This window comes from Callorhinus ursinus, unplaced genomic scaffold (assembly GCF_003265705.2).
Source record: "Callorhinus ursinus isolate GAN/ISIS: 27379988/994484 unplaced genomic scaffold, GSC_fseal_2.0 scaffold4, whole genome shotgun sequence".
Classification (NCBI taxonomy): domain Eukaryota; kingdom Metazoa; phylum Chordata; class Mammalia; order Carnivora; family Otariidae; genus Callorhinus; species Callorhinus ursinus.
In genome coordinates, this window is record NW_027397066.1 from 3,045,074 (window position 1) to 3,070,538 (window position 25,465).

Consider the following 25,465-nt stretch of genomic DNA (forward strand, 5'->3'; position numbering starts at 1 on the left):
TCTGAGGGAGCGCTTGCTCTCTGTGGCACCAGGTCGCCAACGTGCCACAGGGTGACGGGGTTTAAATATGACAGTGGATATACTCTGTCGTCAAGCACAACAGGACTTGAGAGACCAAGGGGGCAGCGTCTGCAGGCCAGCCAGCCTCCCCCGACCCTGGGCCTTGCCGAAGTTCTGTCTCCCCGCGCTGGACCCAGGACCGTGTGGACGGTGCGCCCGGTCGTTCCAAACAGCCATGGAAACCGTTTCTTGCATTACAGCCCAGGCGACAAGTCAGCCTGGAGCTGGGAAACGCACCATTCTCCTGACTTCAATGTGTTTCTCATGGCTGCCTCTTCCTGACAACAGAGCCCACTGGAAACCCCCCAGGGAGGTGCCGGCCAGAACTAAGCTCTCAGCCTCTCCGGGCTGGGCTGCCCCCCCCCCAACACGGGGTCCTCCTGTGGGGGCCCTGGGTCGGTTTGCCAGGCAGCTGTGCCCCTGCCTGGTGACGCTCAGTGGGCAGCCACCCCAGGAGCAGAGCTGAGAGGAAGGAGCAGTGTCGCCTTCCAATCCCCTTTGACGGGGTGACAGGTCTTTACGGGGAGATGCGGGTGGGGGTCATCTCTGAGGTGGAGTGGACCCCTGCTGGCCAGAGACACAGCGCAGGGGAAGGCAGGTGGAAAGGCTGGAGGCCACTCCCCTGCGCACCCCCCAGGACCCTCTCCTCTGGGACTCTTCCCCGCTCCCAGCCCCACACACTCTGACCTCAGCCAGGTCGCCGTGGTCAGCAACCCTCGGGCCACACACTCCTGTGGACACGTGTGTGTGAGATGCCACAGTGAACGTAATGCCGGATGTGGCAGTGACCTCTGGGCAGGGGCACAGTGGTGCTGGTGGCCATTAAGATGTGGTACCTGGAACCGAGAGGTCGGATCCGGGGGACACGGCCTCCCCAGGCCATTTCTGCTGTTCTGAGTGGCATGCGGGGAGTCTTCGAGATGTGGCAAGTCTCCTTGCAGCATAGCACCCACCTGGCAGGACCCACAACCACCCACCTGAGGACAGGTGTCACCCAGGGGCACCCAGGAGAGCTGAGGTCATCCAACAGCCCCTCCTGACCCCAACCGAGATCCGTGGCTGAGAACGTGCCCTTGGGGTTTTTCAGGGCAAACCATCCATCCCAAGACTTTGTGGGGCGGCTCATTTCCCTGAGAGCCAGCCCCGCCCGGCCAGGCACCCCTGTGCTGCACCGAGTGGAGGCGCCTCTCAGCGAAAGGGATGAGTTCATTCTGGTTGCCCCGAGTGAACCCAGAATGCCCACACCACAGAATACCGCACTGCCCAAGTCACCAGGGGACGCTGTGCGGAAAATGAAGAGCACCAGAGTGCGCACCGATGTGACCTTTTCTGTAAAACTGAAAAAATAATTTCAAACAGAAACACGTAGGGTTTTTTTTTTCTAGAATCAAAAGATTTGCTGATAGCACTTCTGGGGAGAAGATCTAGTAGGGAGGGGCAGGAGGGGGGGTTTTTGCTTTCTGTGATAGTTAGATTTTCTGGCCTTGTTGTGTATCACTTAGGATTTTTTCTTCACGTCACCTAGACGGACCTGGCTAATGAGATTATGGGTGTTTTGTTCCCTGTAACTAAAAATAACCTGCACATGTAAGCATTACAGCCTTGACAGAACCCCCGTGTAGTGATGAGCACCCAGAGCAGCTGGGTTTCCCGTACAGCCAGGAGTTGGCGGGACCGGCTGCACTCCTGGGGGTGAGCCCGCTCTCACACGGGAGTCAGGCGAGCCAGAGCCAGGCCCCTGAGAGAGGCCAGACGGTCCCGGCACTTCCTCCACCTTCACAATGATGAGATGCTGCAAGAGCTCCCGTGCTTTCTGGAATAGAGACGCTGAGCACAGGCGTGACCTCGTTTACAACACAGACCCAGCACTCCAACGGGGCAGGGGCAGGAGGGACGTCAGCTTCTGTGGCATCTGGTGTGGGCGTAACCATCGGGCTATGTTACTGGGGGAGTCCGGAGGAAGGCACCCCAACCCGCAGTCTGTGGTCCCCAGAGGAGCTCCTCTCACCTTGGCCCCCGCACCTGGCCTCGGCTCACGGGGCAGAAGCAGCTCACAGAACCTGCTTCTTCCTCTTGGGGGTCTGGGGCGGCCGCAGCTCTGCCGGCCCGTGGGCAAACGGGCAGCCGTCTGAAGGCAGAACACAACCGTCAGGGTGGTGACTGAAGAACCAGCAGATGCGGGTCTTGAAGGCCTCTGAGAAGAGCCTCCGCTTTGCCTCTGGGCACTGCTGCCTGTGCGGCTTCTCTTCTCTCCAGTCGCGGATGTGAACGCTCCCATTCAGAACTGTGCTCGGGACAGACAGAAGACACGGCCCTGGTGTTCTCCTCCGAGCCCACCGACTCACCAGGGCCTGGGGCAGCAGCCCCCCACACACTGGCTGTCTGAGCCCGGAGCCTCGGCCCGGTGGGGCAGGCAGGGGGGTGGGAGGGAGGGCCTGAGGGAGCTGGCGAGGAGCAGGCTGGGGGAGCCTGGAGGGGCCAGTGTCAGGGGTCAGGGGCCATCAGGAGGCGCACGCTGGACACCAGGGGCTGGGGTGAAGAACCGTAGGGAAGCTGAGGGCCTGCTGCTGACAAGATCCAGGCTGTGACCACGGATGAGTGGCTGGGGACGCACCAGGATGGGCTTGTGTGCAACGAGGCCGAGGGCCTGGGAGACCACGGCGTAAGAGCCACGTGTGGTCCCAGACTCGGGTGCAACTCCGGAAGCTGCGGTGGCATCTGTCCTGGAGAACCTCACCTCCGCACCAAAAAAAAAACAAGCAAAGCTCCTTTCTAGGCAGGCGAAGATGAGGGTTTACTGGCATCCCTCACAGCCAGAGCCCCCAAATGCAAACAGTGAGGAGGGGCACAGCAGCCAGTCAGCAGGGTGGGGGCCGTTGCAGGACACAGGGACTGGGGGGTACGGCCCCAGCAGCTGCCCAGGCCCCCCACCCAGCTGCCTCCTGAGCCAGTCGCCCCCATTTGGGCTGAGACTCCCCGCCAGGCGTTCACCTGGCCATCTGACCCCCAAAAGCCAGCAACTCCAAGGAAACATGGCCAAAGCAGCCAAATCCATCCTGGTTTTCTGGAAGCTGTAAAATCACCCAGAGACAGACAGGCTCGGGGAGAAATAAAGGAAGCTTAGTGAATAAATCTGGCTCTCCAACTTCTAACAAGAACTTGAAAGCACGAATTAAAGCTTGGAGTTTGCTTTCAAATGGCCTTGTGTTGTGGCAATAACAAGACTGTCTCTGCAGACTGCCATTTATTAAACATTTTCCCTTAAACCAGAGAAAGGAGCTGCAGAGAAGTGTCTCATGCACAGAGGGCCACAATGGAAGGCTCTGTCACGGGCAGTCAAGAAGCACCTACTCAGGGCCTGGCACAGCTGTCTCCCCTTCGGAGCCGGCCTCCCACACAAGCTCCCCACAAGGCTGACACCTAGCTTCCTCGGTGTGAGAGCTCAGGTCAGGGGAACATCACTGGGTTCCACCAGATGTCCCCGCAGCAGAAGGACGTGGCCCTGAAGTGTGTCCTGAAGGAGCCCCGAGGCAAGACCCCCACCAGGTGCCTGGGGTGTGCATCTTAAAGATGCAAGGAGCCCTCGGCCCAGCCCAGAGGCCTGGACGTGCTCAAGAGAAACCTGGGGAGAGGGCAAGGCAGGGGGGCCAAAGCCTCCACAGGGGGCCCCTCCCCTGAGGACTGGCTGGCCCATACCAGGCCGTCTTGTGAATTAAACGGGCACCTCACCATGTTCAGGGTCAGGGGAAAGGGGGCCTGAGCACCAGTGACAGAGGACCTGCCCTGGCAGAGACCAAGACATGCTCCCGTGCACCCGCAGGTCCCAGGGCAGCTCTCTGCCGTGCCCCTCCTGACACCCCCAGCTCCAGTCCTGGGTAGGCCTGGGCTGGGCACCTGTACCCACTCCAGCCGGCTCACAGGTCCGAGCACCAGTGGACTCTCCCCAGGGTGAAATATACTCCAGATTCTAAAATGGAATCACAAGAACACGGTACGTTCTATCAAAGTTTCCTGATTTGACATTTCCGTTTCCTCCCGAAGTATGCACTCCCTCGGCGTTGCTGAACGCAGCACACAGAACCTGCTGGTTCCGTTCCCCACCCGCTCTGACAGCAGACGTTACCACAGCTAAAGTGCTCTGAGGAACCAGATGCAGGCTGTTCCAGAAAATAACTATGGACAATTTACTGGAACAGTGCCCCGTGCTCAGGTTCTGATCAGACGTGGCCTGGGTTGCCAGGTCAGTCTCTCCATTCAGGAGAGACTTTGGGCAAGTTCCCACCTGTCAGTGGCAGCCACACGTTCACCATGGCGAGCACAGGGAGTGACAGCACCGCGGGCAGGGACCATGGGGCCAGGGCTGCATCCACCGTGCCCCCACCCCCCACCGCCCCTGATGGTAGCACGCACCCACCCAGGCACTGGCCCGTCCCTCACAAGGTGCTCAGCGCTGGAGGAACTGAGGGCATCCAAAATCAATCTTACCTCCTTGGCCCTGTAAACACGACCGGAAACTAGCCACTCTCATTTAAAATACCCTCGGAGATAAGAGCAGCCTCGGTGCATAGTTTTTGCATGACTGTGAGCAAAGTGTTTACTCAGAGCTCAGTCCCCAAGCCGCCTACCCAGAAGTGTTTCCAAAAATAAATGTGCCCCCCCATGTGAACTGCATAGAAAAGCAATCACATACATGTGTATTTATGGTGGAAAAAAAAAAAAGCTACAATTTCTTGAAGTCAAACAAAAAGCCATGCTGGGAAAAACAGAAGAGCGGCCCTTCTGGGTTGCAGTGAGTGTTTTCACGGACAAAGGCCTTGTGAAACGGAGAGCACATCCCAGGCCGCTGTGCCAGAGCTCAGCTGGAGCAGGAACTGCCGGTTCAGGAAGTCCGCCCTCCTCCCAGGGGCTCCACTCCCCAACAGGGGGCCCTGCCCGCCCACGCCCCAGCCTCTGCAGCCATCCCAACCATGGACACTCCAGTTCTGCTTACAGGGCTCACTGCCATCACAAGCATTTCCACGAGCAAAGCCAGGTTTAAACGAAAACAGTCTAGCTCCACAAGGGCACCCGAGCTACCCAAAGGCACTGTAAGCTTGCATACCCGAGCTCTCCCGTGCATGCGTGGGGGCCACACACACCCAGGTTCTCCCATGCACACGTGGGGGGCCGCGCACACCCAAGCATACCCAAGAGCTTTCCCGTGCACACATGCGGGCCACGCTCACCAGAGCTCTCCTGTGTCACATGCACACACGGGCAAGGAAGAGAAGGTGACAGTGCCCAACTCCCTTAGCTTTACAGGCTGGGAGTGGACAGATGTGCTTCTCTCAGCCGTGGCCACCTGCCCTGAGTCACTGTCCAACCACCCTTCTCAGCAGCTGCACAAGGGTGGGGGTGTGGGGACTGACCCAAATCCTGGGGCTCAGATAACTGCCCACATCCCTAGACAAGGCCTGTGGGCCTCCCCTTCTCCTGCGTTGGGCTCTGCTCACAGGTGGCACCTTACGGATCGGGAACTCTGGGACTCAGTGGTCTCCCCCTACTCATCATCTCCCTAGGAGGAGGAGTCAGGGAAGTGTGTCTTCCTCACCGGGCAGCTCCATCTTCATCCTGTGACATGGGCTCCGGGCCACCCCTTGGGCTGCAGAGCAACGCCCGGCCCCACCCACAGGGAGTGCACAGTCAAGCTGGAGCGGTGATGTGGCCAAATGCAGGAGGCCAAGGGACAGAAGCACATGCAAACCCTGGGGGCCCAGAGAGGCAGGACCGGGTGGGAAGCAGTGTAGTAAAGGTGTCCAGGCTGGGGTCTAGCACTATGGCGACAGCAGAAGGGCCAGGGCACTGGGATGGGGGCAGGGAGCCAGCAGGCAGCCTTGCAGCAGAGGAAAGAGCATGGTGAGTGGAACACAAGCCAGGGGGCCACACGGGGGAACCTGGGGGCATAAGCCTGGCAGGAGTGGGTGGGGTGAGGGCAGGGACGAGGCCAGCAGGCAGCACGCCCTCAGAGGAGCCCTGCTCAGCAGCTGCAGGGTGGCCCCAGGGGCACGGTCTTCTCCACCCACGTTCTCAGCACATCTTCGTGCGCCATCACTCAGACCCTACCATGTGCACGCCCTGCACCCGCCTCCCAGAAAAGTGATACCCGGCACTAGCCCACAGCCGGCCTTCACAGCACGCCTCACAGTGGAAGCAGAAATGTGCTTCTTCGTATGAAGTCGAAGGAGCCAGATGCTGTGCTGTGGGGGGACTTGAACTGGGCCCTGCACTTGACCCTCAAGGCCCCCTGACGTGGCAGGGGACAGGCGCACGGTGACTCCGCAGGTGGACTGGAGTCACCCACACGGGTGGCACCACTACCCCATCACAGAGGCCCAAAACCTCCTCACGGCCACTTGGGGCTGCAGGCCACCCCACTCCTCATACTCCAGTCCTCCCCAGCTCAGGCCCTACAGGAGTGCGGTTCCTCTTCCTCTTTGCCGAGTCCCCAGCACGGCCCCCCCGCCCCCTTCCTGCACACCGAGACTCTGGCAGAAACGTGCCTATGGCGCTTCGGTGATGCCAGATGCCCCTCGCGGCAGTGCTCAGGGGTGACAGAGCAGGCAGGCTGGGATCCGCTCGAAAATAATTCCACAAAGAACACAGGTAAAAGAGCTTCAAGAAGGAAACAGGACGAAGGACCGACCGTCTGGACGACGGGTGTATGCGTGAACACCCTAAATAAGGGAACTTCTTTCCACCCCAGGTCCCCATGTGAGCGCTTGTTCCACGTCCCCCTCCCCGCCAGCCCGGACGCCCCGCGAGGCCAGGGGCAGACCAAGTGAAAGGGCACAGGTTCCTGGGCTCCTCTACCTCCTGGCCGTCCCGGGAGCCTGGAGCGCGGGGCAAGAGGGGAATGAGAGCCTCGCTCCCAAGGGCCTGGAGGCAGGCATGCAGGTCAGGGGAGTTGGACAGGCATCGGGGCTTCCTCCTCTAATTGCCCAGGGCCCAGCTGGGAGCTCGGGATGCTTCCAGTCTGCAGGCAGCCAAGAGCCAACGCAAATAACAATCCCCCACCCAGAAAGTCGTCCAGTGACACCCCGCCAGCAGGCTTTCAAACTTGCTCTTCCTTCTGTGTGAGGCGTGAGCACATCCCGGACAGGGGTAAGGCCAGGCCTGGGGGGCACCGTGCCTGCGGGGGCTGGACTGGAGAAAATCAGAGAAGAGGTGGGGCCAACGTCCCTTCCTGGCAGAAGACGCTCAGAGGGCAGAAGCTGGGCATGGGCAGGGGGACTCTATCCTCTCTCCCCCACTTTCCTAGGAGTCTAAATCTCTAAAGCAAACTTTACTCAGGGGTGCCTGGATGCTCAGTCGGTTGAGCATCTGACTCTTGGTTTCAGCTCAGGTCATGATCTCAGGGTCCTGGGATCGGGCTGGGAGGCCAGGGGCCTGCTGGAGATTCTCTCTCTCTGCCCTGCCCCGCCCCCCCCCCGATCACTTGCGTGCACACATACACTCTCTCTAAAATAGATAAATTTTTAAAAATTTTTTTTTAAAAATAAAGCAAACCTTACTTAATAGAAAAAGTGGGGGCAGTGATGGCAGAATCTGTGGGGAAGAACATTCTGACTCGGGAAAGGTGGAGCCTGTCATCCACACCTGAGAAACGAGCGCGTTTCAAGGCTCAATCCCCTTACCTTCAAACACCTGATGGTTGTTTCTGAGCAGCGTCTGCAGGCCTCCACATTCCCGCTTCAACCTCTGCAGCGTCCCCCTGTCCAGCTTACGGGCTACTTCCGCCAAGGAGAGGCTTCCTGTGGAAAATCGGGTTTCCCCAACAATATAAAGGCCACTGGAGACTGTTAACCAGGCAGGCTCACCGCCCTGGCACAACGGTTCCAGCTGCGTCAGTTCCGGCCCCTCACGCACGTCAGGAGGGGCCGTGAGATGTACCTCTGCTCTGAGTCCACACCACACAACATGGAGCTGAACGACACGGGCCAGGCTGCCACCACCTGGGACGCCAGGGACTTCCCACCTGCCAGGCCCTGCACCTGGGGTCTCACCCACGCCCTCCCAACACCTCTGTAGGCCAGCAGAGACAGCCCTGCCTGCCACAGAAAAGCAGTGCTGGCGTGTGGCCCAGCCCCGGACGCCCAGGGGGCAGCCGTTCTGTGGCTGGGATTCCATCTACCAAAGCCCGGCCGGCCTTCAAGACGCACCTCTCAGCTGCCTCAAACTTGTTCCAAGAGCAAGCAGGACATCGAAGGAGAAGGCTGAAACCGGCCTGGGCGGTTCCCTGCCCCTCCCAGGTCTGGTCCCGCACAAGCGCCCGACGCTGGTGCTCACATGCACAGCTCCACAAGGCCACCTCCCGGTGGCTTGTCCTCTGCCGTGTGCGTGTCCCAACCCAGTTGTGAGGGCAGGGACCACCTTCTCCTGCCTGTGCTCCCTTACAAAGATCACTTAGGGCCTGGGGACAGACACGCTCGTACATCACAGGGGCAGGCTGCGGAGGGGTCACTAAATTCCAGCAACCAAAAGGTGGGAAGACAACCTGAGGGCAGGAACCTCTGGGCTGAGAGGCCAAGGGCACAGGTCCACCCCACTGGAGCACCTCAGGCCAGCCCCAGACACTGAGACCCATGCGTGGAGGATGGCCTACCAGCTCTGCAAGTGTTTCCGCTGGACAGGCAGGCCCAAGACCCGAGACTCAGAGCCACCCGCTATCTACGTCTGAGCCTAGAAGGCCCAGTCTGCCACGGCCAGAGTTCTGTCCCAGGCACAGGCAAGCACCTCCTAAGCTCAGTCATTCCTGGGGTCTGAAGGTCAAACTACACACTTTCAGACTCACCCAAATGTCTCTGAGGTGCCTGCCCGCCTGCTGCGGACTCCCTGCCCTTCGAGGTCCCACTGGAAGCCCCCCACCCAGCTTCCCTTCCTCTTCACTCAGGCCCCGCCTCAGCATGGCACACCAGGAAGTGGGGTGCCGACCCACAGAGCAGTCCATGGCGCCTCAGGCTGGCGCCCAATTACATGGATGCTCAGCCACCTGCAGCGGGGGGCTCTGGCCGGGGCTGCCACCACACCCCTAGAGAGGCCCTCCTGATCAGACGCCACCAGGGTCAGTGATTCGCAGAGAAGGGGAGATGCTCCACGGCACTGCCCCATGGCAAGTACACGAGAGCCGTGCAGGCTCAGAGCAGGACAGCATCACGGGTCGGGGAGGCCAGGCTTGCCGCCTCCTCCCAGGAACCCCACTCACAAGCCAGCCAGGCATCAGCCCCTGACAGCGTGAGGGAGGGCTCCCCCAGGTCCTCCAATGGCCCAAAAACTGAGGCAAGTCTCTGGTGCTGCCAGACCCAGCCAGCTCTACAGCGCCCTCTGGCGCCACCGGGCAGGAAAGAAACCAGCTTGGACCAGCCAGCCGCCTAGGACCCCAAACACTCTACAAAAATAACGGAAGCTCACACTTTGGTCCCTATCTCTCTTGAATGCCACTCATTTCAGTATGTTACTCATCCCATGAGAATAATCAGATACGATTTTCTCTCATCACGTCTGAGTTTTGCACTTTGGGGATTTCAAAGAGAATCACGTTATCAGACTGTCTCTGAAATGTTACCTTATTGTCAAGAGGACAGCGCACTTTCCCGGCATTCAGGACTCTGTTTTTGGTTTGGATAACTCCTACAAATTGAAAATAAAGGGCTCCACACCCTGAAGCCTGGACAATTTTGTAAAGGTTAATTACCCCTCTGCCCTCAGCACCTTGCTCTGAGGGAATGGAGTCCTGCACATTAATGGGAACTGTAGGAAAACTTCTAACAATGAGTGTATAGTGGCCTGTTCATCTTCGATGTCTCTTTAAAATACTCGTAATTAAAAACAACCACACAATTTTAAGTTGGTCCTAAAGGAGAGCCGAGCCACTGCCTGAAAACCAGCAGGCACGCAGCTGCTGGGGTCTGGGGGCCAAGGGGCCGGGGGCCTACCTCCCCGGTTCCAGGCCTTCGAGCTGCTGCTTGGAGTACTTCCTGTGTTTAACTGCTCTCCATCCAACAGCAAATGTGCCACTTGCAAAACCACTTGGTCAATAAAATCTCGAGGGAGGGTGGCACAATTCCTCACGCGCTCAGCTTTTTCTCTAGGATGAAATCCAGACAGCCAGAGTTGGTCGGCTCGGGCCTCTGCCCCTTCCTTGGCAGTCTCGGCGTCCGGGGCCTGGTGCCCGTCGGGGTGACCTGCGTGTCCCACAGTGGCCCGGGGTGGAGGAGGGGCAGGCGCCTCGCCAGGTGGGCTCATGGGACGGCCCCTCCTGCTGTTAATGTACTGGGTTCTCTGCTCATCCATGGAACCTTCTCCAGCAGGTGAATATGTTCTGGATTTCCCAAAAAGACAAACCTGCATGTGAAAAACAGCAGAGTATTTTACCAGTATGTCCACGGTTTCCATTCAATTCTCTTGTTCTGCAATACAAATTAAAGTTTTAGACATTTATCATGAAAGAAATGCTTATCCTAAAAATGTCCAAACTAAACCAAAAGCAAAAGCCCATGAAAAAATCTCAAGGCTCGGACTCTGACAGCCCTAACACAAGCATATAAACCTTGAGTCCACACCTACAGAGCTTACGGCCGGGCCCGCTCTGAGCACTCACTCGAGGGAGCCCTGGTATGACCCCAAAGTGCAGACACCGATGGTAAGCTCGAGCTCTCAAAATGAGCCGTCCTTCTCCGGGCCTGATGCGGCCCCAATGCTCATTCCATGCTCCCTCCTCAGTGCATCCAGATGGAGGATGCTGCACAGGCGTCCCCGGGGTAAGCGAGGCTGGTCCAGTGACACCCCCCCGAGCACAGCGTCTCTGGACTTCCTCCCCGGGCGGGAGCTACAAAGCCAGGTTACAGGCACTGAAAGAAAGCAGCTCTAATCGCATCAGAGGCACCCCTCACTCTGCCCCAGCGTGATCCTGGGCAAGTGACGTAACGTCTCTGCGTGGCAACAAGCACGTGGGGCATCATCAGCCCTCACTGAATAGCCACTGTGTGTGGCCACCTGCTCTTCCATTTGCCCCCAAACCACCGAATTACAAGAGAGCTGAGACTCGGGGCGCCTGGGCGGCTCAGTCGTTAAGAGTCTGCCTTCGGCTCGGGTCATGGCCCCAGGGTCCTGGGATCGAGCCCCACGTCTGGCTCCTGGCTCGGCAGGGAGCCTGCTTCTCCCTCCGCCTCTCCCCCTGCTCGTGCTCTCTCTCTCTCTCTCTCTCTGTCTCTGTGTCTCGAATGAATAAAATCTTTAAAAAGAAAGCTGAGACTGAGGTTAAGGCCTGGTACTTGGCCTCCAGCAAGACAATGGAAAGACCAGTGCAAAAACCCGAACTGTGGGCCTTGTACCCACATGACCCAAATCCCAGCGGCTCCCAGACTCAAGTACAGCTCCAGTGGAGTGACCTGCCGACATGAGGGCATTCATTACGAGGACACCACGGCTCCGAAGCGGGGTCCTAAAGGAAGCTTTCAGAGTGACCTGAGCAGTGACCGCGTGGGCAGCAATGACGTACCTGCGGCCGAGTGGGCCGCACTCACCGCCACCCGTGAGCGTTACCTCCTCCCCGCTGGGCACACGGGGACACGGGCATGGTGTGCAATGTGCCCAGGACTTCATGGCTAGCAGGTGGCAGAGCGAAGAGCTCACCTCACCCCTGTCTTGGATCCTTTTTGCCACGTCAAGCAATCAAGCTTATAATTTGGATATGACAGGTTTTTGTGTTTTGCTGGTCAAAAAAGCACACTGACGGCCATGAAGTCTGATAAAAGGAAGCTATAAGAGATTATCACAGAATGATGGCTCAGAGGGTGAGCGGGAACATGGCCGAGTCCGCCCTGACCACCTGGCAGGGTCACAGAGGGCACACTTGCTGTTTTCACAGACTGGGAAAGGGTAAAGGTCTGTCTGGGCAAATTACCTTTCAGGTAAATCTGAATTAATGAAGCATATCAGGAGAAAATGGGAATCATTCTGAACTTCTGAACCAAACTTCAATTTCGGCCAATCACTGGGGAGCCCGAGGAGTCAGAACTTAGAGCAGGAAGCCTCAGACAACACTCGGGCCACCGCTACACAAGTCAGGCTGACGCCCACTCTGGACAGGTCCCCGAGGGCCACGCGCAGTTTCTGGGAAGGAAATGAAGCCTTGGCAAGGGTCCTGGAAAGCCGCCACGGGAGGGGCCGTGGGGGCAAAACAAGCCCTCCAAACACCACCTGTGGCCGAGACGCTGAGATCACCACAGGCAGCTCCTGGATCGCACCCAGTGTTGAACACCAGTGTCCCCTGTGGTTCTGTTACACAGCCCTCAGCCCCCCATCCAGACGCCAGCACCTCACCAAGGACGGTGAGGCCCCGGCGACCAGGACGCACCCTTTTGGTTGAGGGAATGCGCAGGCAGTCCTCCTCGACGTGAAACCCGCAGGCCAGCCCCACTTCCACGATGAAATCAAGGTACTCTCGGTACTGAGTCTTCTGGCTCTGCCTTCGGGAGTATTTCCCAGTGAAGTCAAAGAAGCAGCAGGGAAGGACAAAGAAACGGCAGCCGTAGGAGGACCTTCAAAATCAATCCACAAAAAACAAAATTCAGCGGAAAGCCACATCGTGCATTGGGGTAACATACGTATGTGTGCTGGTGGCTGCTCATGTTTTCTTATGAGAAAACGAGTAACAGTTCTCCCTAATTCAATTTCTAGAAACAATGTAGCATGGCATGCCTTCCCCATAAAACATGAATCTAATTACCTTTATAAAAACTTTCCTGGGTGGCTCAGTTGGTTGAGCAACTGCCTTCGGCTCAGGTCATGACCCTGGAGTCCCGGGATCGAGTCCCACATCGGGCTCCCTGCTCAGCGGGGAGTCTGCTTCTCCCTCTGACCCTTCCCCCTCTCATACTCTCTCGCTCTCTCATTCTATCAAATAAATAAATAAAATCTTTAAAAAAAAAAACTTTCCCCATTGCAGTTGTTCTGGCCAACGGAAACGTAAGACGTCCCGAAGCGCTTGAGGCTCCGGCTGGGAGGGAGGGACGTTGGAGGCAGACGTGCAAAGACTAAGACGTGCTCCTTGACTGACATCATCCTCCGAGAGCGAGGACCCTGGATGGGGAGCCACAGCCACAAAACCTTCAGGCCAGCGACGTCTCCTCCTAACCTAGAAGCACCGCCACCCTGCGTACAGCCCCTGGGCCAAGAACTAAATATTGCTGCAAGTGTCACAATGTTCACAGACTTTTCCTTTGACGACCGACCCTTGTTGTCAGAAAAAAACTTCCAAAACATGACCTGTCTCTCAACACTGGCTATTAACACCGCAGAAGTCATCAGTTTTCATCACACCGTTCAATAGGAGAATGCCATGAAGCACATCTGCGACCTTATCTTTTCCAGCCAGGCAGAATTTAACCCAGACCCGACAGACTCGGCACATGATCCTTTCAACAATTTGAACCAGCTCCATTTCCAGTGTTGGACAGACACCAGGCAGCTAGATGTGGACAGCGAGGTTTGGGCACCACAACATGCCCCGCCATCTGCCCTGCCACCTGGACCGCCTGCTCACCTGGCCGCAATAACAGGTATCCATGGTGTTAGTTCATCGGAATGGTTACCAATTAACCAGTCGACGTCAGGGAAAAGGTTCTTATCATTTGGTGTGATTGCACCTTCCTAAAGGAAAACACAAAACAAGACCACGTGTTCAGTAGAGCAGCACAGAGCTACTGAGGCAAGGCCCCCCGCAGAACCTCGGCTTGCTGGGCGTGGTCTCAGGCACCCCCTGGCCCCCCGGGGCCTCGTGGATACTGGGCAGGCACCTGAAGGTAGAGCTGTGTCTGCCCCACAGGCCATGAAATAGGGCGGCTTCTAGCGTCATCTCTAGAGAAACCAACAATGCCCTCCGAGGGCTAATTGCTTTTCGATCCATACAAATGTGCACTAACATACAAGGAGCCGCAGGAGGTGGGACAAAGCAACCATTTCCACACTCCAGGACACTGGAGCCAGAAAGGGCCTTAGGAGCAAGTGAGTCGAAAGCAAGCAGGTCTGAAGTTGATTTCAGTGTGTAAATAATGCATCATGCAACCTCACATGTGTGGACGTACGTGATGAAGCACACCCATGACAGCGCAGGAAAGGTAACAGAGGCGGGGGCAGGGGGCGGTTTCTGTTTAGCAGAGTAAGTGTTTGCTACTGTGCTATCCTCTGTAAACACTCAGACACCAAGTAAAAAACCCACTCCAGAGGCAGGTTAACCATTCTGTAATTAAACCAAATACAGCTTGATTTTATGATTTAAGAATGGCCACCATGAATGATCAAAGTCAGGCCGCAACAGTGGGTCTGTTGGTAAGAACTGGAAAGACAGAGAGAAAAGATACGACCACTCAAAATCCTCCTAATTTTAAAACTGAAGAACGAACCCCCAAGGGAAGCAAGCGCAGCTGCCATTTCTTGATCAGAACAAACTGGGAAGACATTATGACAACCTCACGTTCAAGGTCATCCCTCGGGACAACAAAACTATGGGTCTTTTGCAGACGTGATGTATACAAAAGTGGAATTTAAACTCTACAATCTTTCTGGTTCTTAAATAAGCATCTGGACTTCTACTTACATATTAAAACACCGAAGACAGTACGGCTCAATGGATTTATACATAATTTAAAAGCAGGAAAAACAAACCTTTGATATTATACTCTATTCCCACCCCATCTAGATTTAGTTGCCTATTTCCCTTTAAATGGCCTGCATGAATAAAAACATAATTTACAGCTGCTATTATATTTAAGATGGGTGGTTTTTTTCTTAGCAGTTTCTTGCTTACAATCGAATGAGGATTTTGAAAGAAGCTGGACACTCATGCTCGGCTTTTGACGGTGCAGATAAAGACAACGAGCCCACAGAGGCAGCCATGAACTCCCTTCCACGAATCTTTTTTATTTTTTTGCAATATTATTCTCAACTTTAAAAGAAAGTATAAAAAGAGTCTCAGAGTCTTACTATTGACAGATGAAATGGCAGAGCTGAGATCTGTTTCCCAAGAGCAGCAGGCCGAGTGGGGGCTAAAAGAGCAACTGTGACGTCCGTGAGCTGCCCGGGGGCTCACTCTCGTCCATGCGCCCTTGCGTGGTCCACAAAAGTGAGCATGAGAAGTGCCGTCAGCACTCTGCCCAGCTCGGAGGCCGCGACCAGACACCAACGCCATGAACACTGGACACCAGACCTGACGTGGGACTGCTGCTCAGGGGGCTGGTCACTTTCTCCCTTGGGGAGAAACTCCTCTCTGACTGGTACCAGGACAACTGAGCTACTCCTGAGCAAGGCTGCAGGCACCTGGGTTCACTGTGGCCCAAGGGTCATGGGCTCTGGAGGCCGGGCCACTAGATGGCTCACAGCAAACGTGTAGCCCACCTTCATAGCTCCACGAGGTGTCCACACACCTGTAGCCTCGCCCCAGCCCGGCTGCATTTTACCTTCCTACCCTGGAGTCCTCAGCACCTGCCCCTTGCTGAGAGGCCCTGCCGGCCACCCTATATACACAGCACGACCTGGCCCCACAGAGGCCCCCTCACCCTCCTCAGCATGTACCACACCTGCCACCCAGCACCCACTCTGTACCCATGGGTGTTCCCCACCCCCATGAGGGCAGGAGCCTTTTGTCACTGTTGAAATGCCAGCACCTGAGAAAGCCTGGCAGATTGATGGCATTCAAATATTTGGTAAATATGCAAATCTCTACTTTTTCTCCCTTTTTTTTTGGATGCATCTCATAGCATCAAAACTCTTTCTGAAAGCGTATTTGAAGTAAAACCTTTCTGAAAACCATTATGACAATATCATCCCCAAACTTCTCAAGTTCAGCCTATGACAGATTTTTTTTTTTAAGTGAACTAAGACGGATGCACGAGGATTTATGTAGTGTAACCTGTCATCTGAAAACACGGTCAAGAACAGGAGGTGAGCCGAGAAGCAGTGTGCGTGTGCCCTGCCCTCCAGGCACAGTGGGAGGGACAAGGGACTGACTGCTGGCACCGCGTGAGGACTAGTTAACACGCATGAGGCACCTAGAAAGGTCAGCACTGGGCACACTCGTGAAAACAACGGCCCCTAGGGGACAAACATGCTGAGAGCAAACAAATGAACAGGGTCAGTACCTCTAAGCAAGTTTGTGGTCCATACATGTCCCAGATTTTTCTTCTTCGGACATCGATTCCTCTGCCTGGATGCTAAAAGAATTTCAGAAATCAAAGGTCAACATCGGTACTTCATAATAAGTGAGCAAGACAAATTAAACTCTGCAGGGACTGCCACCATTGTGAAGTGCAAGAGACCCGGATGGCACCCGCAGTTTCTCAGCAACTGAAACAGGTCAGGGCCTGCACTCTGCTAAGGGTCACCAGAAGTCTTCACGAAGGGGAAATGGGAGTCGTGTGGGAACGTGTCTGAAGCCAGTGGCCCAGAAGACACATCTGGACACAGAGCCCCTCTCTCGTGGCCCAGAGTCAAGTCCGGACCCCAGCATGTCCGCCCTTCCAGCTTGCCAGGAGACAAGGCCCATCCCCTGCAGCTGTTTTCTCCCCCAGGATGCGTGCCCGTGCCCACCGGCTCTCACGGGGCAACTGTGCTCATTTCCAAGTTGCGGGGAGAAGAGACATGCATGAGGTAGCCCATCCTCCTCACTTCCCAGCCTGCAGGTCACCACCTGATTGCTTGACCCCCCCCAACACCTTGTTTATAGGTATTACCATTACAAACTCATTTCTTAATAAAGCAAATAAAATGTACATTCTAACAACCCCATATCAAGTTCCTACAGCTGTGGACAGAGTGCCTCTTGCACAGGGCAGAATGCTACTATCAGAAGTCAGCCGGGGTCACCGGGTGACAGCACCGCACCTCCCACAGTGACTCCGTAGGAAAGCTGGACGCCGGCCCGAAGCACCGGCCTGGGCAGCTCGTGGCTCACACTGAACTGCCTGCTCCGAGTGACAGGGGCAGTACATCCCGCCTTTACTTCACAGATCCAGAAATGGCGCCCACACCAGTGTCACCAGTGTCCATCACAGCAGGAGTGTAACTGGCCTCTGAGCCGGGACTCCAGCTTCTGGGGGGCAGAACCCACTGCTTCTCATTCCCCCTCTAGTGCCCTGACATGCCGCATTCCCCAAAGAGCCCCTGACGGCCATGACAGCCGTGCTGCACAAAGCCTGTCATCCAGCTGCACAGGCCGCCCACTCTCCTCGGTCCCAGCCCAACAACCAGGCAGACTCTGGATCCAGCTCGTACCAGCAGAGAAAGACCTCAAGGACCCTTGTGCAGGAAAAGGAAGTAGAACGGCCAAGGAAGCGCACCTTACCCCCTCTGTGCTCAGGATGTGCACCAGCAGACCGTTCCCGCATCCTAAGTCAACAAAGGACTGCTTGGCCGTCAAGCCCCGCTCAGCTCTTTCTTCTTCCCACAAAATCTAAGTTACAAAAAAAAAAAAAAAAATCAGTTTCTGATTCATTCCCTCCAAGAATAATTCAGACACAAGCCCTGCATGGCATTACAAATCACATATCCAGGACAGGCAGACAGGCCTCGTCTGGGTCCCTGGGTCTGCGCAGGTGACACAGAGGGAGCTGCCCTCGCCTGATGCCGCAGGGGCATCGAAGCTGTCCCCTGCCAGCAAGAGTCCACATGAAAGTGGTCCTTTCTGGGCAACAGATTACTGTACCGCAGTACTGTACTGTACCTCATGCCTTCTTGGTTCTTCTAGGCTGTAGACTCTGATAATCAAAGCAAAATATGCTATTCTAAAAAGGCTCTGAGAATCACAGAAGAAAGGAAATTAGAAATTATCTGGCCTAAACATTTGTTAGATAAGAAAATCAAGACCATTAAGTCAAGGGCACACCCCAATCTGGGGACTAGTGAGCTAGCTAAGGACGGACCGAGGAGTGGAGGGGTCCTGTCAGCGGCATGAGTGGTGCAGTGCCTCCGTGGTGAGGGTGCGTCAGGAACGCCCCGGCTGAGCTGGAGCCCCTGCAGTCTGGCCTCACGGCGCAGACGTGTTCCTCACTCACACACACAAACTAGTGGACACGCTACCAAGCCGGCATGCTAAGTTATGGATTTGATGAATGTTGCTCTCCACCGGTAGCGGTGGCAGGCAGTGACTCTCCCCGACCCCAGAAGGGCTTGGGTGACTGAACATGTGCTTACCAGCAGGTACGCAGCGATGGCCACATCTTCATACACAAACTTTTCGGGATCGGTTACTTCAGGCCACACCTAAAACATTTTCCAGAGCCTATGTAACTGTTCACTCATCACCCTGCCATTTCACTACACGTAAAGTATCCCCATCAGCATAAGTCAAATGAGACTAACCAGGCAGTAAAATTTTTTAAAAAAGCTCATTCCAAAGGCAGACATTGATGATCCCTCTCTTACAGTAAGAGCGTGGCATAAAGACACGCAAAACCTTTACCACATATGTGTGTAACGGGACACATCAAGAGCAATGCAGTCCAAAGCAAGATTTTGCAACGAAAACAACCTATGTAGCTATTTAGATGAGGCAACTGGACATTGAGGAAAATGCTCAGTTCGCCCGCTCCATCATTTATGTAGATGAGGAAAATGAACAAAGATGCTCGGACGAGGAAAGCAAAGGGGTCAGGAGGCTGGGGCTCCAGGCCTCTGGTCTGCTGGTGCCGGATGGCCACTTGCTCAGGAGAAGCACTCAGCAGGTGGTCCCCATCTCCCTGTCTGCATGCTGAAGCCTTCGCCGCCACACGGGACAACCAGCAGGTGCTCTGCAAGCTGCAGCACATTGGCCGCACAAGCCTGACACCTCACTGCTCACACGGGTCACGTGCACAACGGACAGCCAGCAGAAGAGGAAAAACCCACAACAAGGCTACACATTCCGATTTCCGTGTCTAGTCATGGAGGTCAGACGAGTCAGGCTGTCTCACTAAGGACAACTGCAAAGGCCGGAATAATAGATGAAGTCCTTTCCGGAAGGAACTGAATAGTTAATAAGATAATGAAGGCCTCGCAGGCCAGGATCTGAAAGAGAAGGAGCCCCCTGCTTAGGTCGGCCAGGTCTAGGACCCACACACTTCAGCAAGAATGAAAAAGGTCACTGTCTCCAGCCTGTGACCTTTGGGGTGCTCTGTTACACGACAATAGCTAACTGATAAAAAACAAACAAACAAAACAGCAACAACAAAAAACACATGTGGGTGCCTGGGTGGCTCAGTCAGTTAAGCGTCTGACTCTTGATTTCAGCTCAGGTCATGATCTCAGGGTCATGGGATCGAGCCCCACATCATTCTGCGCTGAACACGGACCCTGCTTAAGATTCTCTCCTCTGCAACCCACCTCAAACAAAACAAAACAGAAAAACACATACATAAATGACAAATCATGGTTCCTTCCAGAAAGAGGGCCATATGCCGGGAAGACTACAAAAGAAGTTCAGCCACATTAGGGAAGCTTTATTTCTTCCTCCGGGTGTGAGCACAGAGGTTTGCTGTTCCTTTCTCTTTATATCTTAAATATAAAGTTAAGGACATGTTCTGAAATTTATCTCCTTTATGGAAATATATGCTTTTACACTTTAATTTTTCATATCTTTTCTTTAAACATCCTTAAATTTATATAAGGAAATGTAGCAATTTTGTAACTAATATCCAATTATTTTCATTCAAATACTTTCCTTTTATTTGCTTGGAAAAAAATTAGCAATGTGCAAAAAAAAAAAAAAGAAAAGAAAAAGATCCTTTTCCATCTGTCAACAGCTTTGCAGTTTGCATCCCTACGTATGTCAAAACACAGCCTGCAATGTGGGCCTTTAGGTGGCTGTGTTTTGACTTGACGTCTGTGTCTGCACACACCACAAAGTTTACTGGAAAAATGGTTTCACCTGGTACAGGCCGGTCGCCGTCCCCTCATCGAAACGAGGGATCATGAATGTTTCCTCAGTTACCTTGACCGTGTCTTTATACTTCTCCTTGAGCATCTGGTACGTCTTGCTGTATCTGATGATGGAAATGAGGGACAGGGTGCTCTTAAATCCGCTCCTCTTGCTCTCCACAGACCACCGGGCCAGCCTGGCCAGCAGCTCTCCTCCCAGCCAGGAGGGTTTGGGGTAAACAATGCCATCTGAATGCCATCTCTCTGGACAGAAAATTAAAATAGATATGAACCTTTAAAAATAAGAGAAATATGAATAAGCAGAGCTAGTTTCAATTCTTATTTTTAAATTAAACATTTACCAAAAAAAGAGTACATGTTAAGACAGCTATAATTACAGAATATTTGACCTGAAACCCAACGATTGGGAACTAGCTGCAGAACTTTCAACAGAGAGAGAAAAACACATTTTTTAAAAGCAGAAAGAATTCTTCTCTTATAAACGCTGTTAAAAATGCGTCTACCCATCCTATGAAGCCCATCAGAAGGATGGACAAGTAGCAAAGCTCCTCCTACCGTCTGCTTCACGCACTGATTAGCCAGGTTCTGATTAGCCAGGTTCCAGATGTCTCAGGATTTTTCTAACATTCTGTTTTTGTACATTTTCACATGTGTGACTCAAGTGTGAGTAAACTGGCTCACCAAATACTTCCTGGCCAAAAGTGGAGTGCTCAGCCCCCTGCGGCTCACAGTTTGCGTTCTGTGTGTCTCCTGCCCACTGTTACCTGCCCCGCGCCAGACGCACAGCAGGTCCTCTCTGTCCGTGTGTCTGAACACGTGAGTAAAAGCTCACACCCATGAGCCCAGAGCACAGTAAAATGTCTGAGGACACGATTCGGGCAGCACAATAAGGGAGAGCATCCAGTTTGTCAGGCAGATAGAGAAGGCTACAAAAAAGTTGGCATTCAACAGGGGCCCGAAGGACAAGCGGAGGCACGGGCAGCTGGGCGAGAGGGGCAGAAGCAGGACTGTCTGGATTTTCGCCACGCTGAGCATCAGAAGGACACAAGTAACAGGCACCGACTGTCCACTGGGAGGCGCAGCCCGGGGAGCTCCCACTGGGGGAAGAGCCTGGGAAGGACTCGGGCTGCTCCCCTTTCCCATCCCGTCACCTCGGAAGCTCTCCTGCCGGGGCTGGCGCACCCTGTCAGGCCCCTCCCCTGCTTGTCCCTGGGCCGCATGCTCTTCTCCCAGGTGTCCTCCAGAGTCCCCACAGCCTACTTGCTCATCCGCTCAGGTCTCACTTGGGACAACCCGTCCTCAGAGGCACTGCCACCCGCTCTGCATGGACCTGACACAACACCGCCTTTGCTACCAAGGGGACGTGGGAACAGAGACATGTTTCACCCGTTTTCTGGCACACCGTGGTACTTAGCACTACCTGGTGGCGGAGCGTGTCTCTGCGTCACGCCGCTCGTCGCAGAGCACATGGTGGGGTGGGCGCACACCAACACTGCTGTGATGACAGGAGCCAATGAGGAGCGCTGTGCACTACAGCGGTGGTCCAGTCAACCCCCATTTAACTTGCGCTCAATAGCTGGCCCGAGTGCCCAAAGGGATGTAAGGGACAGCTGCCCGGGGGCGTGAGGACAGGAAACGCCAACCCGGAAAGACGGGAAGCAGGAAGCCGAGAGCGAGCCCTCAGTCTGTCAGCCAAGAATGTGACTGCCATGCACGGAACGTACCACGTGCTGCTATGGCTGCGCCACACCGGGCACCAGGCACCCGCACAGCAGCCTTGAGCACATGCCTTCGGTGGCCACCCACCCGCTCTGCCATCGGCGCCCCCCGAGGGAGCGCCACAGGAGACACGCTTTCCCCCACATGCCTGCTCCCAGTCCCCACTTTCCAACACAAGCATGCCGAGGAAGGTCCTGGGGCCAGGTCCCTCGAACAGTCTCTAGACAATTCTAAGAGGCTTCAGCCAGGCCCTAAGTATTGCCATCGAGCTTCTATGCCTGCAACAGGTCCTTATGAAGCCTGGGCCCCTCCTCAGAGGCTTAAGAATTATTTAACCCCTCGCACAGGTGAGAAGACCGAGGACCACAGAGACGACGTTCCAAGGTCACACGGCTAGTGGGCAAACCCAGGTCCATCTGACTGCACAACAGTGTCTTCACACTGTACTCCTCTGCTTTATACAAAGCCACATGCCAAGCCCAGTCTGATCTAACAGACAGCAATCCCCAAGGTTGTTCTGGAAAGTACAGACAGATGTGGCTCTCAGGAAAGGAGCAGCAGCAGAGTGATTAAGTGAACGTACCCTTCCTCTGACTTTTCCATTTAAAAAATACCAAATGGAAGTAAACCAAATTTCACACTTGGGGTACAGGCCCAAATACCACATGGAAATAAGGGGGCTACTGAACTGCTACTTTCGTGATAAGCACCACTGAATACCCACTACATCCAAAACCACATGAGCCTCAGCAAGAAATAACAAAGGAAGCTACCCTCACTCCCCATTCCCAAGTTGTAAAAAAGAAAATAATAAAAGGATTTGCGATTACTTGAATTCGGCTAAACCTAGGTGCTACTCATCATCCCGGCTACGTGGACTGTAAAGAATACAGACCCAGGCCCAGTGCCAAGAGGAACAAAGACACGCCAAGGAAAGGCCAACGAGAAACAGGAAACATGTTCCCACACACCTTAGCTACCAAGGGCACCTTCAGCTCTTCAGTGACCCTGAATCCTGCAGCTACCCAGACGTGTGACAGAAGCCACACAGCCCTAGAAGAGGGCTCCATTCTGTAGCTCTTACCATTCTTTCTGGCTCTGACTGAGCCGGACTTGATACACGTTGCTCATCTCAACCTTTACATTCCCTCTGTCATCTTCTTCCAAAGGCAAAAAAGTTACAGTTCCATTGAGGACATCTGGGGAATAAAAGATGGGGGATAACCAATTAAAACCGCTTGCTTCAGCATTTTATCAGAAGCAGTATTAAACATAGTCATGACTCAGCCCGACTTTGCTCTCCTGGGGCTTTCCCGCTGCCTCCCTTTACCACAGACATGTTTTATGTCCTATCCACTGCTGCATCCTGAGCCTCCTAGAGGGCGCCAGGCCCACGCAGCAGATGCGCTCAGCAGGAGCTGAAGGTAGAAAGTCGCTGTAGAGGAGCACTGCTTCTCCCCTGCAGGGAAGCCAATCTGGGAATGCAGATGCCTACATCTGAAGGCCTTGGGGGCACTGACTCACCAACCTCTGTCGGGTAGAAGGAGATGTAAAAGGTGATCAATCACCAGTGATCAAAGCTGGAAGAGCTCCTAAGTTCATCTGGACATGATAGGGTCACGGAGAGCCTCCTGGCAGAGCGGACACTTCAAGTCTTGCAGGGGCACAGAGGCAGACAGTGTTGGGAAGTGGGGGTGGGAGGGAAGGCACCTACAGCGATTTGGCATTGCTGTGTGTGGTACCACAGCCTCTCGAAGGCGATCGCGCCCTAATACCCACAGCCTGAGTCTGTGCCATGTGACAAGGCACAGAGGGACTCTGCAGATGTGACGAGGCTCCAGACCTCAGGAAAGGGAGTAGTCGGGATGAGGCAGGTGGGCTCAGGCCAGTCACAGGGGCCTGGAAAAGCCAAGAACTTTCTCCAGCTGGAGGCAGAAGAGGAGTTTGCAAGCATGAGAAGGACTGGTGCAGGCTCTGAGACGCAAGAACCCGAGGGAGGCCTCCAGCAGCTGCTCCAGGAGTGGGCCTTCCACTAATCTCTTCACCTGCTAAACTCCTATTCATCATTCGACGTCTGGAGCTCCGTCACCTTGTCCCTCAAGCATTCTAGACACTCGCCCCCCAACAATGATCCCATTCTCTGTACTTGAAATACACATATCTACATGTCCCCTCAAAAAACAGTAAGGAAAAAAAAAATCTACAACCTCCCTAGGACATCGCAAAGGTCCTGACGTAGTGAGTACCCTTAGAGCCTTTTCACTGACCTAAGGTTCAAAGAATGCTTTTTAATCTAACTGCATCCTGTGCCAAAGAGTCTCTCTCTGACCAAACTCCAGCCAGGCTCTTCTGCGCCCTGCCTCAACTAGGCTTCAAGCTGGCCTTGAAGACTTCCGCACTGGCACAGTTCCTAACAGCTCAAGGCTGCATCCCTAGAATGACCCGAGGCTCCCTCAAAGCTGCCAGGGCGGTCTCAGCCCCTTCCTGAAGGTGGGCCCTTGTGTCCCCGCCTCGGGGGGGGAGGAGCCTAACTTCCAGGCGCTCGAGGGGACACCCCGAAGGCAGTCACAAAGACCAAACCCCCTTTCGTTAATTTTCGCTTCCCTCACTCTACCTCTCACCATGAGAAACACTCTTTTACCTTGCACGACTACTTCTCTCCTCGGAGCAGCAAGCGGGCAATGAGGGCCTGTTTTCGGGATGACGGTTCTGAGAACCACGTCGAGCTCGCCTGGCGCCTCCGGCCGCGATCCCGCCCGGGACCCGGTAAGGAAGGCCAGCATCTCTGGATTGCCGCCGGCGAGGCCCCGAGAGAAAGCGTCCCAGAGAGAATCCAGGTCCGCGGCAGGGAAATCGCCCTCCCCGACTCCAACCTTGCCGGGCTGCCCGGGAACCCCTGCGAGCCGAGCCGCGGCGGCTGCTTCCCTGGGGTCCTCCCCTCGCGGGCGCCGGAGCTGCGACTCCTCGGGCCCGCGACCCGCCGTGCCCAGCTCGGGGCCTGTGCTCGGCCCGGGGCCCAGGCCCCCATTGGGGGAGCGCTGACAGGGTCTGGCCGCAGCCCGCTCCTCCTGCTCCGGGCTCGTGTTGGGACTGTGGCCGCAGGCCTCCGCCCGGGGAAAACCAACACTCCGCCGGGCGTCCAGGCGGACGCCACACAGACGTTTGTTGGCCACCTGAGGCCTCTCCAGCCACACGGCCACCGCCGCCCAGAAGCCCCCAGGGAGTAGCGCAGCCGGGTCCCGCACAGCCGCCCTGCCAACCTCCGCCATGGTCCGTCAGCGCCGAGGGCTCCGCGGCTACGGCGCGCCGCGATGACGCACCGGGCGTCGCGGTCTGTGACGCCACGGGGAGGGCGGGGCGGAGGGGCCACCTGCCCCGGGACGCGCCCGCGAGCGGCTCGCGCCGCGGAGACTCACCCTCGCTTGCCGCTCCGGGGCCGCCGTCGCGGCGTGTGCTGCCTGCAGGGGCGTGTCCCCGCTGGGCTCGGAGGGCCGCCCTGGCCGTGGCGTGTGGACACTGCGTCGGGCTCGCCCGGGCCCGGGGCGCCTGTGGCGGGTGCGGATGCGGGCGGAGGTCCGGGGAGCGCGGGCCTGCCCTCTGCGCGCGCCGGCTGGCCGCCCGCTGTCACCTGCGTGTCCCCTGACGGGTCGGGCCCCATGTCCAGGACCGTCCGCAGAATCTGCGCTATGCCAGAAACTCCGGGAGTCTTCATTCTCTTGGTGCCTCAGACAGTCTGTTG

The 25,465-nt window shown here is 55.5% G+C and overlaps 1 protein-coding gene across 2 annotated transcripts; it reads right to left on the reverse strand.

Moving 5' to 3' along the window:
- Positions 1-100: 100 nt before the first annotated feature.
- Positions 101-25,465, reverse strand: TRMT44 (tRNA methyltransferase 44 homolog). Of its 2 annotated transcripts, XM_025887429.2 has the most exons (12): positions 24,368-25,044; positions 22,811-22,925; positions 20,060-20,279; positions 18,286-18,354; positions 17,438-17,545; positions 16,236-16,307; positions 13,643-13,749; positions 12,455-12,638; positions 10,032-10,440; positions 7,734-7,850; positions 2,069-2,344; positions 101-1,972 (listed from the first exon to the last, which is right to left on the reverse strand). In XM_025887429.2, the coding sequence occupies exons 1-11, from the start codon at positions 24,993-24,995 to the stop codon at positions 2,112-2,114; spliced, it is 2,262 nt and encodes a 753-aa protein (XP_025743214.1). In that variant the 5' UTR covers positions 24,996-25,044; the 3' UTR covers positions 101-1,972; positions 2,069-2,111. The 2 variants fall into 2 exon arrangements, with proteins under 2 accessions (XP_025743214.1, XP_025743213.1); XM_025887428.2 differs by having other exon boundaries at positions 101-2,344; positions 24,368-25,465.

Bases quoted from the DNA above. Each gene is read 5' to 3' on its own strand.
- TRMT44 (XM_025887428.2), bottom strand. From the start codon at position 24,995: ATGGCGGAGGTTGGCAGGGCGGCTGTGCGGGACCCGGCTGCGCTACTC. The intron at 18,355-20,059 runs GTAACTGAGGAA...AAAATGTTTTAG, and splicing joins AGTATAAAGACACGGTCAAG to GTGTGGCCTGAAGTAACCGA. The intron at 10,441-12,454 runs GTGCGTCCTGGT...TTTCACATGCAG, and splicing joins GCATTCCCTCAACCAAAAGG to GTTTGTCTTTTTGGGAAATC.